Source organism: Oncorhynchus clarkii, chromosome 13 (assembly GCF_045791955.1).
Source record: "Oncorhynchus clarkii lewisi isolate Uvic-CL-2024 chromosome 13, UVic_Ocla_1.0, whole genome shotgun sequence".
Lineage (NCBI taxonomy): Eukaryota > Metazoa > Chordata > Actinopteri > Salmoniformes > Salmonidae > Oncorhynchus > Oncorhynchus clarkii.
Genome location: NC_092159.1, coordinates 40,022,554 through 40,039,645, shown reverse-complemented (window position 1 = coordinate 40,039,645; position 17,092 = coordinate 40,022,554). Strand labels below are relative to the sequence as shown.

At 48.1% G+C, this 17,092-nt stretch overlaps 1 protein-coding gene across 2 annotated transcripts in view; it reads left to right on the top strand.

Moving 5' to 3' along the window:
• LOC139364720 (SRC kinase signaling inhibitor 1-like) overlaps positions 1-17,092 on the top strand; it is a 106,871-nt gene that overhangs the window by 70,307 nt on the left and 19,472 nt on the right. For both annotated transcript variants that reach the window (XM_071101718.1, XM_071101719.1), the window contains 5 exons: positions 5,348-5,640; positions 12,194-13,065; positions 13,270-13,377; positions 13,928-14,055; positions 15,393-15,553. In XM_071101718.1, coding sequence (XP_070957819.1) covers positions 5,348-5,640; positions 12,194-13,065; positions 13,270-13,377; positions 13,928-14,055; positions 15,393-15,553 — 1,562 coding nt within the window. The remainder of the gene's footprint in view (positions 1-5,347; positions 5,641-12,193; positions 13,066-13,269; positions 13,378-13,927; positions 14,056-15,392; positions 15,554-17,092) is intronic.

The following is a 17,092-nucleotide window of genomic DNA, read 5'->3' as shown; positions in this document are numbered from 1 at the left end:
CCGATTCCGTTGAAAAAAAATTCTTAAAAGGAATCAAGATCAAATCAAATTAAAGTTTATTTGTCACGTGCGCCGAATACAACAGGTGTAGACTTACAGTGTGTAACGGGATTCTTCTGTTGAAGGAGAGGCGGACCAAAACGCAGCGTGGTTATTTAGATACATCTTTAATAAAGATGAAAATAGAACAATATACAAAAACAAGAAACGTGAAAAACTGAAAACAGCCCTATCTGGTGTAACAAACACAAAGACAGGAACAATCACCCACAAAACCCAACACCAAACAGGCTACCTAAATATGGCTCCCAATCAGAGACAATGACTAACACCTGCCTCTGATTGAGAACCATATCAGGCCAAACACAGAAACAGACAAAGTAGACACACAACATAGAATGCCCACTCAGATCACACCCTGACCAAACAAAACATAGAAACATACAAAGCAAACTATGGTCAGGGTGTGACACAGTGAAATGCTTACTTACAGGCTCTAACCAACAGTGCAAAAAAGGTATTAGGTGAACAATAGGTAAGTAAAGAAATCAAAACAACAGTAAAAAGACAGTGAAAAATAACATTAGCGAGTCTATATACAGTAGCGAGGCTACATACAGGCACCAGTTAGTCAGGCTGATTGAGGTAGTATGTATATGTAGATATGGTTAAAGTGACTATGCATATATGATAAACAGAGAGTAGCAGTAATGTAAAAGAGGGGTTGGCGGGTCGTGGGTGGAGGGACACAATGCACCATTTCAGCCAATGTGTGGGGGCACTGGTTGGTCAGGCCAATTTAGGTAGTATGTACATGAATGTATAGTTAAAGTAACTTTGCAGATATGATAAACAGAGGGGCACACAATGCAAATAGTCTGGGTAGCCATTTGATTACCTGTTCAGGAGTCTTATGGCTTGGGGGTAAAAACTGTTGAGAAGCATTTTTGTCCGAGACTTGGCACTCTGGTACCGCTTACCATGCGGTAGTAGAGAGGACAGTCTATGACTGGGGTGGCTGGGGTCTTTGACCATTTTTAGGGCCTTCCTCTGACACCGCCTGGTGTAGAGGTCCTGGTTGGCAGACAGCTTAGCCCCAGTGATGTCCTGGGCTGTACGCACTACCCTCTGTAGTGCCTTGCGGTCGGAGGCCGAGCAATTGCCGTACCAGGCAGTGATGCAACCAGTCAGGATACTCTAGATGTTGCAGCTGTAGAACCTTTTGAGGATCTGAGGACCCATGCCAAATTTAGTCCCAGGATCCTTAGCTTAGTGATGAGCTTTGAAGGTACTATGGTGTTGAACGCTGAGCTGTGGTCAATGAATAGCATTTTCACATAGTTCCTGTTGTCCAGGTGGGAAAGGGCAGTGTGGAGTGCAATATAGATTGCATCATCTGTGGATCTGTTTGGGCAGTATGCAAATTGCAGTGGGTCTAGGGTTTCTGGGATAATGTTGATGTGAGGTATAACCAGCCTTTCAAAGCACTTCATGGTTACGGACGTGAGTGCTACGGGTCTGTAGTTATTTAGGCAGGTTGCCTTCGTGTTCTTGGGCACAGGTACTATGGTGATCTGCTTGAAACATGTTGGTATTACAGACTCAATCAGGGACATGTTGAAAATGTCAGTGAAGACACCTGCCAGTTGGTCAGCACATACTCGGAGCACACATCCTGGTATCCGTCTTTCCCCGCAGCCTTGTGAATGTTGATTTGTTTAAAGGTCTTACGCACGTTGAGCGTGATCACACAGTCGTCTGGAACAGCTGATGCTCTCATGCATGCGTCAGTGTTGCTTGCCTCGAAGCAAGCATAGAAGTGACTTAGCTCGTCTGGTAAGCTCCTGTCACTGGGCAGCTCGCGACTGTGCTTCCCTTTGTAGTCTGTAATAGTTTGCAAGCCCTGCCACATAAGATAAGCGTCGGAGCTGGTGTAGTATAATTCAATCTTAGCCCTGTATGGACGCTTTGCCTGTTTGATGGTTCCTCGGAGGGCATAGCAGGATTTCTTATAAGCATCCTGGTTAGAGTCCCGCACCTTGAAAGCGGCAGCTCTACCCTTTAGCTCAGTGCATATGTTGCCTGTAATCCATGGCTTCTGGTTGGGGTATGTACGCACAGTCACTATGGGGACGAGGTCCTCAATTCACTTATTGATAAAGCCAGTGACTGATGTAGTGTACTCCTCAATGCCATCGGAAGAATCCCGGAACATGTTTCAGTCTGTGCTAGCAAAACAGTCCTGTAGTTTAGCATCTGCTTCATCTGACCACTTTTTTATAGACCGAGTCACTGGTGCTTCCAGCTTTAATTTTTGCTTGTAAGCAGGAATCAGGAGAATGGAATTGTGGTCGGATTTACTAATGGAGGAGAGCTTTGTACGCGTCTCTGTGTGTGGAGTACAGGTGATCTAGAATTGTTTTTCCTCTGTTTGCACATTTGACATGTTGATGGAAATTAGGTAGAACTGATTTAAGTTTTCCTGCATTAAAGTCTTCGGCCACTAGGAGCGCCGCCTCTAGGTGAGTGGTTTCATGCTTGCTTATTTCCTTATACACCTGACTGAGTGCGGTCTTAGTGCTAGCATCTGTCTGTGGTGGTAAATGAACAGCCACGAAATGTATAGCTGAAAACGCTCTAGGCAAGTAGTGCGGTCTGCATTTTATCACAAGATACTCTACCTCAGGCAAGCAAAATCTAGAGGTGTCCTTAGATTTTGTGCACCAGCTGTTATTTACCAATATGCACAGACCGACCCCCCCCCCTCGTCTTACTGTGTGCTGTTCTATCTTACCGGTGCAGCGTTTTGACGGTATTGGCAGCTTTCCTACTCGCCTTCTGTGGATCCTTACGAGGCATTCCGCTCTGTGTCCTATGTACCTGCGTCTCTTCCTCTTGCAAATAACTGGGATGTTGGCCTTGTCGGGTGTTAGGAGAATGTCCTGTGCGTCCTGCTTGTTGAAGAAAAAATCTTAGTCTAATCCGAGGTGAGTGAACGAAACGGGGATATGGAACAAAACGGGGATATGGAACGAAACGGGGATGTGGAATGAAACGGGGATATGGAACGAAACGGGGATATGGAACGAAACGGGGATATGGAACGAAACGGGGATAAACATACCTGAATTTGTCCAATAGAAACTCATGATGGGTATAGGTCAAATTAAAGTATCGTGTAGGAGCCTAAACCTATCGCTGTTACATTGAACTGGGTGATTGGAATATACAGTATATGACAGTCATCCAATATGCTGTAATAGAAATAAGGCCATGTCCATTAAAAAAATAATCATCCTCCCTCCTCTTAAACGTCACCGACTGCCACTGCATGACATAAACATGACCATGTAACAGCCTTTAGCAGATACATAGCTGAGGCAACATTTTCCTCATCCCAAAGCTGTTGTGGACTTCAACTTACTCATCTAATCAGAATGGCTTCATGACATTTTCATATTAACATTTACCTAGTTTATCTGCTATCTTATCAAACCTTATCCACTTGCATAGTAAATCATTATTCCTAATTCCTTTTGCGTTTTGTGGTTATGCTTTATTTGAATCCACTATTCAAATGATTGCGAAATTATTGAATCGTGATTACATTTGCATATTTTGTAGCCATTTCAGAAGCGTAAATGATGCACTCCCGGCTGGGTGTTTTTATCAGGGACCAATCACACAGCTCCTGGGTTAGTCATGTAACCTACAGCCTGGTGTCTCTTCGCACCCTCAGATGAGTGTGATGATTCTCTGCCTGCCTGCCCTGTGGTGCGTTACTGCTTGCACAACACTGGATCATCCACGCCTCACTTTACATATCTGGGACACGACAACCATACATAGCCATACACTGCACTGCATTTCATTATTAGCACAGGGATCATATGTTCATAGACATTAAGTCATGATTCAAATCCTGACCTATTATTCATTTATTTCTGCTACAGTCATATTGAGTGAACTCAGCATTGGGACAGCTTTACAGTGTGGACTACAGTAAAATAAGTGTGAACTCATCGTTGGGACAGCTTTACACTGTGGACTACAGTATTATAAGAGTGAACTCATTGTTGGGACAGCTTTACAGTGTGGACTACAGTATTATGAGAGTGAATTCAGCATTGGGACAGCTTTACAGTGTGGACTACAGTATTATAAGAGTGAACTCATTGTTGGGACAGCTTTACAGTGTGGACTACAGTATTATAAGAGTGAACTCATTGTTGGTACAGCTTTACAGTGTGGACTACAGTATATTAAGTGTGAACTCATCGTTGGGACAGCTTTACAGTGTGGACTACAGTAAAATAAGTGTGAACTCATCGTTAGGACAGCTTTACACTGTGGACTACAGTATTATAAGAGTGAACTCATTGCTGGGACAGCTTTACCGTGTGGACTACAGTATTATAAGAGTGAACTCATCGTTGGGACAGCTTTACAGTGTGGATACAGTATTATAAGAGTGAACTCATCTTTGGGACAGCTTTACAGTGTGGACTACAGTATTATAAGAGTGAACTCAGTGTTGAGACAGCTTTACAATGTGGACTACAGTATTATAAGAGTGAACTCATCATTGGGACAGCTTTACAGTGTGGACTACAGTATTATAAGAGTGAACTCAGTGTTGAGACAGCTTTACAGTGTGGACTACAGTATTATAAGAGTGAACTCATCATTTGGACAGCTTTACAGTGTGGACTACAGTAAAATAATTGTGAACTCATCGTTTGGACAGCTTTACAGTGTGGACTACAGTAAAATAATTGTGAACACATCGTTGGGACAGCTTTACAGTGTGGACTACAGTAAAATAATTGTGAACTCATGGTTTGGACAGCTTTACAGTGTGGATGGATCAGACTTATAAACATTGGTGGGTGTAGGCAATGCTAAGCACGCAGGGAGAAACAGAGCGCTGTAAAAGCAGTGACAGTGACGGATGATGAGCCCTTTGGAAGAGGACTTTAGGCAGTGCTTTAGGACAGTGGCACTCTCTCACTCCCACCTCCTCCTCCTCTGTTTATCAACCAGACCTTCCCTTTATCTCTCTCTCTCTCCTTTGACTTTCATCACCCCTTCCTCTATTGTTCTATTATCTCCTGCGCTACCTTCATCCTTGACTTTAAATTCTCTCTCCGTGGCCACGTGTGGTCAACACATCTACAGTGTCGGCATAGGTTCAAATCCGGCGTACTTACTGCACTTTGACCCAGCCTCTCTCTACCTTTCCCACTGTCATAATCTCTCTCTAGCTGTTCAAGGAAGTCAGAAAAGATCTTTAAAATATACGATAAATTCTCTCCCCCTCTCCCTCTTCATCACTCTCCTTCTCCAGGCGTGCTGTTCCTGCAATTTGGGGATGAGACTCGGCGGGTGCACATCACCCACGAGCTGAGCAGCCTGGACACGCTGCACGCCCTCATCGTGCACATGTTCCCCCAGAAGCTGACGGCGGGGATGCTCAAGTCCTCCAACACGGCCATCCTGATCAAGGACGAGGCGCGCAACGTCTTCTACGAGCTGGAGGACATCCGGGACATCCAGGACCGCAGCATCATCAAGATCTACCGCAAGGAGCCCATCTACGCCTCCTACCCCGCCACACACCTGGTCAACGGGGACCTGAGGGTGAGACAGGGAGGGGAGAGAAGGGTGAGGGAGGGGGTGGAGCTGGGCTGCACGTCTGATACTGGGATAGGTGGATGGAGGGCTCTGGATTCTACTATACTGATACTGTCACACTACTATTGGGCTTTGACCTTTGAAGGTGCAACAGCTCTTTTGTGTTTATGTTGCAACAGTAAGTTTGACAGGTTTGTGGAGGCGTATGGGTTATTTCTCCAGATATTCAAGCTGGGCAGTACTTTTATCTTCATGAGCACCATATGCTGCCTGGACACTAAATAACAATGTTTCCCAGGGAGATGAGCTTGTTTCACCCCCTGTGCATGTCTCTGTTTTGGTTTAGTTCAAGGAACCTTGAAGTTGTTGTGTTTTCAGTCCTTACCATCTGTAATAGTCACATTACATTGAGGATGAATCAGCCATTACCTATGCAAATAATTAGAGTGTGTGTGTAGGTGTGGGTGGGTGGGTCTCTGTCTCTGTGGATGAGTGTGTTTTCGTGTGTGCGTGCAGGCATACTAAAATCCTTAAATTGTGTATGGAGGAACACCAAAATATCCCAGATGAACTAGATTCCATTAAATCATAGAGAGTTCTTATTTCGAGGAGGGTAGATGATGCGGTAAAGCCAGGCCTTTGAAGAACATTCAAAGGCCTGGCTGGTGCTATATTCAGGATTCTCTTATTTGTATTATTTTATTTGGATCATCTTGCCTGGCTCTCTGTTCTATGACAGTGCGTGTGTGAACTGCACACCCCCTCCTGTTCAGTGCTGTGCTGGGGACTACCCTGCATGTTAACTAACATCTTGACATTGAACTGCTCCTGGGTGTAAATTTTTTGGGTTTTGATAGCTGGTATTAACTGTGTTTTCAGGGTTTTAAGTGTGCGTGCGTGCATGCGTGCGTGCGTGCTTGTTTGTTTGTTTGTTTGTTTGTTTGTTGTGGTGGTTAATTTCTTTACTATCAAATGAGTAAATCTCCTCTGTCAGTGTTATCTCCCAGAGGCCCATCCTCAGTAGAACACACACACAATAGTTATAAGAATACTCGATTCTCGATGCAATAAAAGTATTATAACACAATCTTGCAATTTTCAGGAAAGAGAGGTAATTACTGTAGATTGAGGAAAGACATAAACAGGAGAGACCGGTAATTACTGTAGATTGAGGAAAGACATAAACAGGAGAGAGAGGTAATTACTATAGATTGAGAAAAGACACAAATAGGAGAGAGAGATAATTACTGTAGATTGAGGAAAGACATAAACAGGAGAGTTAATTACTGTAGATTGAGGAAAGACATAAACAGGAGAGAGAGATAATTACTGTAAATTGAGGAAAGACCAACAGGGGAGAGGTAATTACTGTAGATTGAGAAAAGACACAAATAGGAGAGAGAGATAATTATTGTAGGTTGAGGAAAGACATAAACATGAGAGAGAGGTAATTACTGTAGATTGAGGAAAGACAAACAGGAGAGATGTAATTACTGTAGGTTGAGGAAAGACATAAACATGAGAGAGAGGTAATTACTGTAGGTTGAGGAAAGACAAACAGTAGAGATGTAATTACTGTAGGTTGAGGAAAGACACAAACATGAGAGAGAGGTAATTACTGTAGGTTGAGGTAACACAAACCGGAGAGAGAGATAATTACTGTAGGTTGAGAAAAGACACAAACAGGAGAGAGAGGTAATTACTGTAGATTGAGGAAAGACATAAACAGGAGAGAGAAGTAGTTACTGTAGGTTGAGAAAAGATACTAACAGGAGAGATAGGTAATTACTGTAGATTGAGGAAAGACATAAACAGGAGAGAGAGAGGTAATTACTGTAGATTGAGGAAAGACATAAACAGGAGGGACATAATTACTGTAGATTGAGGAAAGACACAAACAGGAGAGACATAATTACTGTAGATTGAGGAAAGACAAACAGGAGAGACGTAATTACTGTAGATTGAGGAAGGACAAACAGGAGAGAGAGGTAATTATTGTAGGTTGAGGAAAAACAAACAGGAGAGAGAGGTAATTACTGTAGGTTGAGGAAAGACAAACAGGAGAGACAGATAATTACTGTAGATTGAGGAAAGATATAAACAGGAGAGACGTAATTACTGTAGGTTGAGGAAAGACAAACAGGAGAGAGAGATAATTACTATAGATTGAGGAAAGACAGAAACATGAGAGACGTAATTACTGTAGATTAAGGAAAGACATAAATAGGAGAGAGAGGTAATTACTGTAGATTAAGGAAAGACATAAATAGGAGAGAGAGGTAATTTCTGTAGATTAAGGAAAGACATAAATAGGAGAGAGAGGTAATTTCTGTAGATTAAGGAAAGACATAAATAGGAGAGAGAGGTAATTTCTGTAGATTAAGGAAAGACATAAATAGGAGAGAGAGGTAATTTCTGTAGATTAAGGAAAGACAAACAGGTGTCACGCCCTGACCATAGTTTACTTTGTATTTTCTATGTTTTGATTGGTCAGGGTGTGATCTGAGTGGGTATTCTATGTTTCATGTCTTGTTTGTCTATTTCTATGTTCAGCCTGATATGGTTCTCAGTCAGAGGCAGGTGTTCGTCATTGTCTCTGATTGGGAACCATATTTAGGTAGCCTGGGTTTCACTGTGTGTTTGTGGGTGATTGTTCCTGTCCTATGTGTCCACACTATATAGGCTGTTAGGGTTTCGTTACGTTTTGTTTTGTAGTATTGTATTGGAGATTCGTGTTTCGTATTATTAATAAACATGGATCGTAAACCACACGCTGCATTTTGGTCCGACTCTCCTTCGTATGAAGACGAAACCCGTGACAGAATCACCCACCACCAACGGACCAAGCAGCGTGTCAACAGGCAGGAGCAGCGCGAGGAGAAGCGCAATAAGGATTTCTGGACATGGGAGGAAATCCTCGACGGGAGAGGACCCTGGGCTAAACCAGGGGAGTGTAGCCGCACTAAGGTGCAGCAGGAGAAGAAACAACAGGAACAGCCCAAGGAGGAGTACAGTATGGAGTATACTACTTGGGAGGAGATCGACAGGTGGGCGGCCGACCCAGGGAGAGTGCCGGAGCCCGCCTGGGATTCGCTGGAGCAGTGCGAGGAAGGTTACCGTAGAATGGAGGCGGTGAAAGCAGAGAGGCGCTGGTATGAGAAGGCAGCACGGCGACGCGGATGGAAGCCTGAGAGGCAGCCCCAAAAATTTCTTGGGGGGGGGCTAACAGGGAGTATGGCTATGCCAGGTAGGAGACCTGAGCAGACTCCCTGTGCTTACCGGGGGGCTAGAGAGACCGGACAGGCACCGTGTTATGCAGTGGTGCGCACGGTGTCTCCAGTGCGGGTGCATAGCCCGGTGCGGTATATTCCAGCTCCGCGTGTCTGCCGGGCTAGATTGAGCGTCGAGCCTAATGCCATGAAGCCGGCTCTACGCAGCTGGTCCCCAGTGCGTCTCCTTGGGCCGGCTTACATGGCACCAGCCTTGCGCTCGGTGTCTCCGGTTCGCCTGCATAGCCCAGTGCGGGCTATTCCACCTCGCTGCACTGGCAGGGCGACCGTGAGCATTCAACCAGGTAAGGTTGGGCAGGCTCGGTGCTCAAGAGCTCCAGTGCGCCTGCACGGTCCGGTTTTTCCAGTACCACCTCCACACCCCAGCCCTCCGGTAGCAGCTCCCCGCACCAGGCTTCCTGTGCGTGTCCTTGGCCCAGTACCACCAGTGCCAGTACCACGCATCAGGCCTACAGTGCGCCTCGCCTGTCCAGCGCTGTCGGAGCCCTCCTCCTCTCCAGCGCTGTCGGAGTCTCCCGCCTGTTCAGAACTGCCAGTTAGCATAGAGCTGCCAGTTAGCATAGAGCTGCCAGTTAGCTTAGAGCTGCCAGTTAGCAAGGAGCTGCCAGTCTGCAAGGAGCTGCCAGTCTGCATAGAGCTGCCAGTCTGCATGGAGCTGCCAGTCTGCAAGGAGCCGCCAGAGCTGCCTGTCTGCAGGATGCCGCCAAAGCTGCCAGTCTGCAAGGAGCCGCCAGAGCTGCCAGTCTGCAAGGAGCCGCCAGAGCTGCCAGTTAGCATGGAGCAGCCAGGGCCGCCAGTCAGCATGGAGCAGCCAGGGCCGCCAGTCAGCATGGAGCAGCCAGGGCCGCCAGTCAGCATGGAGCAGCCAGGGCCGCCAGTCAGCATGGAGCAGCCAGTCAGCATGGAGCAGCCAGTCAGCATGGAGCAGCCAGAGCAGCCAGTCAGCATGGAGCAGCCAGAGCTGCCAGTCAGCATGGAGCAGCCAGTCAGCATGGAGCAGCCAGAGCTGCCAGTCAGCATGGAGCAGCCAGTCAGCATGGAGCAGCCAGAGCTACCAGTCATCATGGAGCAGCCAGTCAGCATGGAGCAGCCAGAGCTGCCAGTCGACCAGACTCTTCCAGAGCTGCCAGTCGACCAGACTCTTCCAGATCTGCCAGTCGTCCAGACTCTTCCAGATCTGCCAGTCGTCCAGACTCTTCCAGATCTGCCAGTCGTCCAGACTCTTCCAGATCTGCCAGTCGTCCAGACTCTTCCAGATCTGCCAGTCGTCCAGATTCTCCCAGATCTGCCAGTCGACCAGATTCTCCCAGATCTGCCAGTCGACCAGATTCTCCCAGATCCGCCAGTCGACCAGATTCTCCCAGATCCGCCAGTCGACCAGATTCTCCCAGATCCGCCAGTCGACCAGATTCTCCCAGATCCGCCAGTCGACCAGATTCTCCCAGATCCGCCAGTCGACCAGATTCTCCCAGATCCGCCAGTCGACCAGATTCTCCCAGATCCGCCAGTCGACCAGATTCTCCCAGATCCGCCAGTCGACCAGATTCTCCCAGATCCGCCAGTCGACCAGATTCTCCCAGATCCGCCAGTCGACCAGATTCTCCCAGATCCGCCAGTCGACCAGATTCTCCCAGATCCGCCAGTCGACCAGATTCTCCCAGATCCGCCAGTCGACCAGATTCTCCCAGATCCGCCAGTCGACCAGATTCTCCCAGATCCGCCAGTCGACCAGATTCTCCCAGATCCGCCAGTCGACCAGATTCTCCCAGATCTGCTAGTCGACCAGGATCTGCTGAAACCGCCAGCCGACCAGGATCTGCTGAAACCGCCAGCCAGCCAGGTTCTGGTAGTTTCTACTACCTGCCTGGGCTTCCTCTCAGTGCTGAGCTTCTTCTCAGTGCTGAGCTTCCTCTCAGTGCTGAGCTACCCATCTGTCCCGAGTTACCTCTGTCCCGAGCTGTCCCTCTGTCCCATGTTATCATTGTGGTGGGTAACCTATTTAGGGACGTTTAGGAGGGGGATTAAAACTGTCATGGAGTGGGGTCCACGTCCAGCGCCAGAGCCGCCACCGCGGACAGATGCCCACCCAGACCCTCCCCTATAGGTTCAGGTTTTGCGGCCGGAGTCCGCACCTTGGGGGGGGGGGGGTACTGTCACGCCCTGACCATAGTTTACTTTGTATTTTCTATGTTTTGATTGGTCAGGGTGTGATCTGAGTGGGTATTCTATGTTTCATGTCTTGTTTGTCTATTTCTATGTTCAGCCTGATATGGTTCTCAGTCAGAGGCAGGTGTTCGTCATTGTCTCTGATTGGGAACCATATTTAGGTAGCCTGGGTTTCACTGTGTGTTTGTGGGTGATTGTTCCTGTCCTATGTGTCCCTGTGTCCACACTATATAGGCTGTTAGGGTTTCGTTACGTTTTGTTTTGTAGTATTGTATTGGAGATTCGTGTTTCGTATTATTAATAAACATGGATCGTAAACCACACGCTGCATTTTGGTCCGACTCTCCTTCGTATGAAGACGAAACTCGTTACAACAGGAGAGTGAGATAATATGTAGGTTGAGGAAAAACATTAACATGAGAGAAAGAGGAATTGAAAAAGTGGGAGATGCAGAGTAAAAAAAATGAGGCAGAATGTAAAAGTTTTTGTCCACCCAGGCAAGCGGTGGAGGAGAGAAGAAAGAACTGGCGGTGGATGAGGAAATTCCTCACATTCATTCTAATGAGCCAGGAGTGGTTTCGTCTCCTGCTTTCTCTCGCTTCTCTTCAATAGAGAGGAAATGGATATGTGCAGATATGGAGACGTGCTGAATACCAGCTCTTTGTATTCCGGTGGGTTTAGTTGGGCTGGTTAAATGCAGCTCGGTGGTTCTCCTGGATGAGTGGAAGGAGAAGAAAGAAACAGTAAGGCTGGACTGGGCCCCTCTTTTAAACTCTTTCATTCTCAGCCTTAGTTATTACACTGCAAGGTGACAGTCAATACATGTAGGTAATCCCATATCCCATGAGCCTTACTGTACTCTTGGATAGATCCATTACTCTAGACTTGAATCACATGTGTTGATTGTGTGCTGGTATTTGATGTGGACTTGTATAAAGATGCTATGATTGCGTTGATGAGCCCAGGCTGCCACAGACTGTCCAATGTCAGTGTGATTTCCTATCCTCTGATTGCCAGTCTGGCACAGAGGGGGAGCACAGCGTTTTCATCCACTGGTATCCATGGTAACCTACCCTCCACCCCCGCCCCTGATGTCGTTTCAGAGGGATCTGGTGTACACATCCCGAGAGTCCTCCCCCACCCGCCGCCTCAACACCCTGCCATCCTCCTCCGCCTCGCCCCCCTCCGGCTCCCCAGCCCGCTCCCGTCTGTCCTACAGCGGGGGTCGGCCTCCCTCCTTCGCCGGGCCGGGCAGTCACCCCCAGCTCCAACAACACTCCCAGCACCAGCAGCACCCCCAGCAGCACCAGCCCCAGCACTCCCACCACCCAGGAGCCGTCTCCCACCACGGGGGCCCCAACGCCGGCCTGTCCTCCTCCCCTAGCGCCATCCTGGAGCGCCGCGACGTCAAGCCCGACGAGGAGGTTTCTGGGAAGAACATGATGCTGGTGAAGGAGGGGCTGTACGCCGACCCCTACAGCCTGGTACACGAGGGCCGCCTCAGCATCGCCTCCACACAGTCGCTGGCCGCCATCGGAGACCCCTTCAGCCACGTGTCCGGTGGGCTGTACCGCCGCGGCTCTGTGCGCTCCCTCAGCACCTACTCTGCTGCCGCCCTGCAGGGGGAGCTGGAGGACGCCCTGTACAAGCCTGGAGGTCCCCTCTACTCCGACTCCTATTCCTCAGCCACACTGGGCATGGGCTTCCGCATGCCCCCCTCCTCCCCACAGAAGATCCCTGATATGCAGCTGAGGGACAGGGGGGACTCGTACTCTAGCTCCCCCAGCCGAGCCTCCCCGGTCAGGCAGAACTTCCGCAAGGACTCAGCCTCCTCTTCCGTGTTTGTGGAGAGCCCCAAGTCCAGGCCCAGCTCCAGCTCTGACCCTCTGGCCCTGCAGGCCGGGCCAGGAGGGGACGGGAGCAGGTTTGCGCCCGGATACAGCTCCCCACTCCACGGAGAGACTTCTGAGTCCAGGTGAGTGTGTGAGTGTATGTGTGTGTGTGTGGTTTGAGATTTCATGCTTCCTCTATACAGTATGTGTTTCGCTAGGTGTTTTCTAGTGTGTACTAGTACATTTTGACGTTACTGTGGGATGTGTGGCTGCACGAGCTTCCATGTTGGTGTGTGTGTGAGTGAACCTAACTGACCAGCGTGTGTTAACCTGCTGGCTTTCTCCAGGGACCGTGCGGACCGTCTGGACCGTATGGAGGCCATGGAGAAACAGATAGCCAGTCTGACAGGCCTGGTTCAGAGTGTACTGACCAAAGCACCCGACAGTGACAGCACGTAAGACCCCCTTGAGAGCCCAAACACACAGAGCCAACCATAGATACTACTTCAGCAGTAGACCATGACAGGACGAGCACAGAAATACATGACTGGTCTCAGGATGCTATATCGTTGTTTAATAGACCAGAATACGTTCAAGTACATTATTGCAGTATAGTAGTATAGTAGTACTGTACATGATTATAGTACAGGTGTTGGCATTAGCACTGTAATTGGCTGGTAATAGTGACCTTGCCCTGTGGACAGTATAAAGCACTCTGTAGTGTAAGTACATAATGCGTAAGTATAGTACAGGTGTTGGCATTAGCACTGTAATTGGCTGGTAATAGTGACCTTGCCCTGTGGACAGTATAAAGCACTCTGTAGTGCAAGTACATAATGCGCAAGTATAGTACAGGTGTTGGCATTAGCACTGTAATTGGCTGGTAATAGTGACCTTGCCCTGTGGACAGTATAAAGCACTCTGTAGTGTAAGTACATAATGCGTAAGTATAGTACAGGTGTTGGCATTAGCACTGTAATTGCCTTGCACTGTGGCCCTCCTCAGATGCGGCCTACTGCGTCTCTGCATGATGGCGGGCTGCCCTCCGGACCAGGGCTCGGAGTTCTCACGGCCCTTCCCTTTCTCTTCCAGCGAGAAGACCGAATCCAACAGCGACGGCTCCGCCACTGGAAGTGAGTACCACGCCTAAAGTTCTAGCTCAAACTAGATTGAGGTGAATTGAGTTTTAGTTTGATCTTGTAGTCAGACTGCGTGGCGGCAGGGTAGCCTAGTGGTTAGAGAGTTGGACTAGTTACCGAAAGGTTGCAAGTTCAAATCCCCGAGCTGACAAGGTACAAATCTGTCGCTCTGCCCCTGAACAGGCAGTTAACCCACTGTTCCTAGGCCGTCATTGAAAATAAGAATTTGTTCTTAACTGACTTGCCTAGTAAAATACAAATACAAATCTATTTACCAGGCATAGACCTGTTATTTTAACAGATAAGATGGCTCCTGGTCTTTAAACCTCAACAGACATTGAATGACAACTCAACTCGCAACCTAGACACAAACCCATCCCTCTGTCCCTGCTTCCTCTAATATCTCTCTCTCACATTTCCTTCCCTTTCTTCTTCTGTTGTATTTCTCTTTTCTCTCACTCCCTCTCTCTCTCCAGATCTCTTTCTTCCCCTGTTCCTCATGCCTCCGTTTAGCATGAGTGAGTCTACATAGACTTGCTGTTCAATGGCCAGACCTTCAAAGGGCCAGTGAAAGGACACGACTGCCTTTGATGCCTCTCCTTGACATGAAATAACACCAGAAAAAATAAAGCTGTTGAATTAGCCATTTTTCTCTCAGCAATAGTCGATAGAGGATGTGTCCAGGGGTCCACATTTGCCCTTGGCAATGTAAACCTTGAAGATTACTCCCAGTTTTCCTCCACTCTCTCTTCTCTCTCTTTATCTTTGGTTAATGGCTCACTGCTTCTGTGTTACAGCTGGGCGGCTGAAGCGGAAAGGTAGTTTGACTCTTCTCCTCTCCTCTTCTATCTCTCCTCTCATCTCTCTGCCCCTGGGTGGGTGTCTGGTGTTGTCACAGGTCCAGTATTGGTGGTGATCTGTCTCTTTTCTTATGTTCTGTCTATACTCCTCTCTACCCCCCCCCCCCCCCCCCCCCCGTCTCTGTTCCTGTCTTGTTGATCCCTTACTCATTCTGGGTCTGTCTGGATGTTCATACAACTGAGATTCAGAAGGATATTCTCCTCGCACCATCAACAGGCTCTCTCTGTTTCGTTTTCAGTCTACCTCTGTCCAGGAACTGAGCTGGGATCCTTTACCTGTGCGCCCAAGACTGCGTGTGGAACTGTGTGTGTGTGTGTATGCGTGCGTGTGCGTATGCGTGCGTGCGTGCGTGTGTGTGTGTGTGCATGTATCTTCTGTTGTGTGTCAGATGTCTTTATACATACAGTATTGTAAATAACCCAGTTTCCTCTGACTTCCTCATAACCTGTGTTCTGTCCTGTGATTGTCAGCTCTGACGCCGTCGGCCCCGCTGGCTCTGATGCCCCCCCCTCCCTCCGGAGACAGCCAGGTCACCACCGTCACCCGGCTGCAGATGCAGCTTCACCTCCACGACCTGCAGCAGAACGCCACCGACCTGCGCAAACAACTCTCCCAGCTCCGCAAGATGCAGGTGAAAACGACTGGGCCTACTCTTTTTTTTTTTTTTTTTTCATTTTAGAATTTTACATTTTAGAATTTCATTTCATTTCATTTTAGAATTTGAGCTACTATCTTGTCTCATTGCTACAACTCCCGTACGGGCTCGGGAGAGACGAAGGCTGAATGTCATGCGTCCTCCGATACACAACCCAACCAGCCGTACTGCTTCTTAACATATTGCGCATCCAACCCGGAAGCCCCTGTCGGAGGAAACACCGTGCCCCTGGCAACCTTGGCTAGCGCGCACGGCGCCCGCCCCGCCACAGGAGTCGCTGGTGCGCGATGAGACAAGGAGATCCCTACCGACCAATCCCTCCCTAACCCGGACGACGCTAGGCCAATTGTGCATCGCCCCACGGACCTCCTGGTCGCGGCCGGTTACGACAAAGCTTGGGCGCGAACCCAGGGACTCTGATGGCACAGCTGGCGCTGCAGTAATGCGCCCTTAACCACTGCGCCACCCGGGAGGCCGACTGGGCCTACTCTCAATGCATCTATTAGTACGGCTGTTTACACCAACACACTCACATGCATACATACACACACTCACATGCATACATACACACACACACATGCATACATACACACACTCACATGCAAACATACACACACACACATGCATACATACACACACACACATGCATACATACACACACTCACATGCATACATACACACACACACATGCATACATACACACACTCACATGCACACATACACACACTCACATGCATACATACACACACTCACATGCACACACATGCATACACACACACACACTCACATGCATACATACACACACTCACATGCACACACATGCATACACTCACATGCACACACATGCATACACACACACACTCACATGCATACATACACACACTCACATGCATACATACACACACTCACATGCACACACATGCATACATACACACACTCACATGCATACATACACACACTCACATGCACACACATGCATACACACACACTCACATGCATACATACACACACTCACATGCATACATACACACACTCACATGCATACACACTCACATGCATACATACACACACTCACATGCACACACATGCATACACACACACACTCACATGCATACATACACACACTCACATGCAAACATACACACACACACATGCATACATACACACGCACGCACACATGCATACATACACACACTCACATGCAAACATACACACACACACATGCATACATACACACGCACGCACACATGCATACATACACACACATGCATACATACACACACACACATGCATACATACACACACATGCATACATACACACACACACATGCATACATACACACTCACATGCATACATACACACACACACACACACACACACAATAATGAACCAGATGTCTTCTTCTACAACACATTTAGGTCATAGTATGCTTTGAGGATGTTTGCGATGCGAGACATTGGAGGATTAAAGTTGCCGTATGTGTTGGTACTAAGAGTTAAGACCCGAGCCTAGTG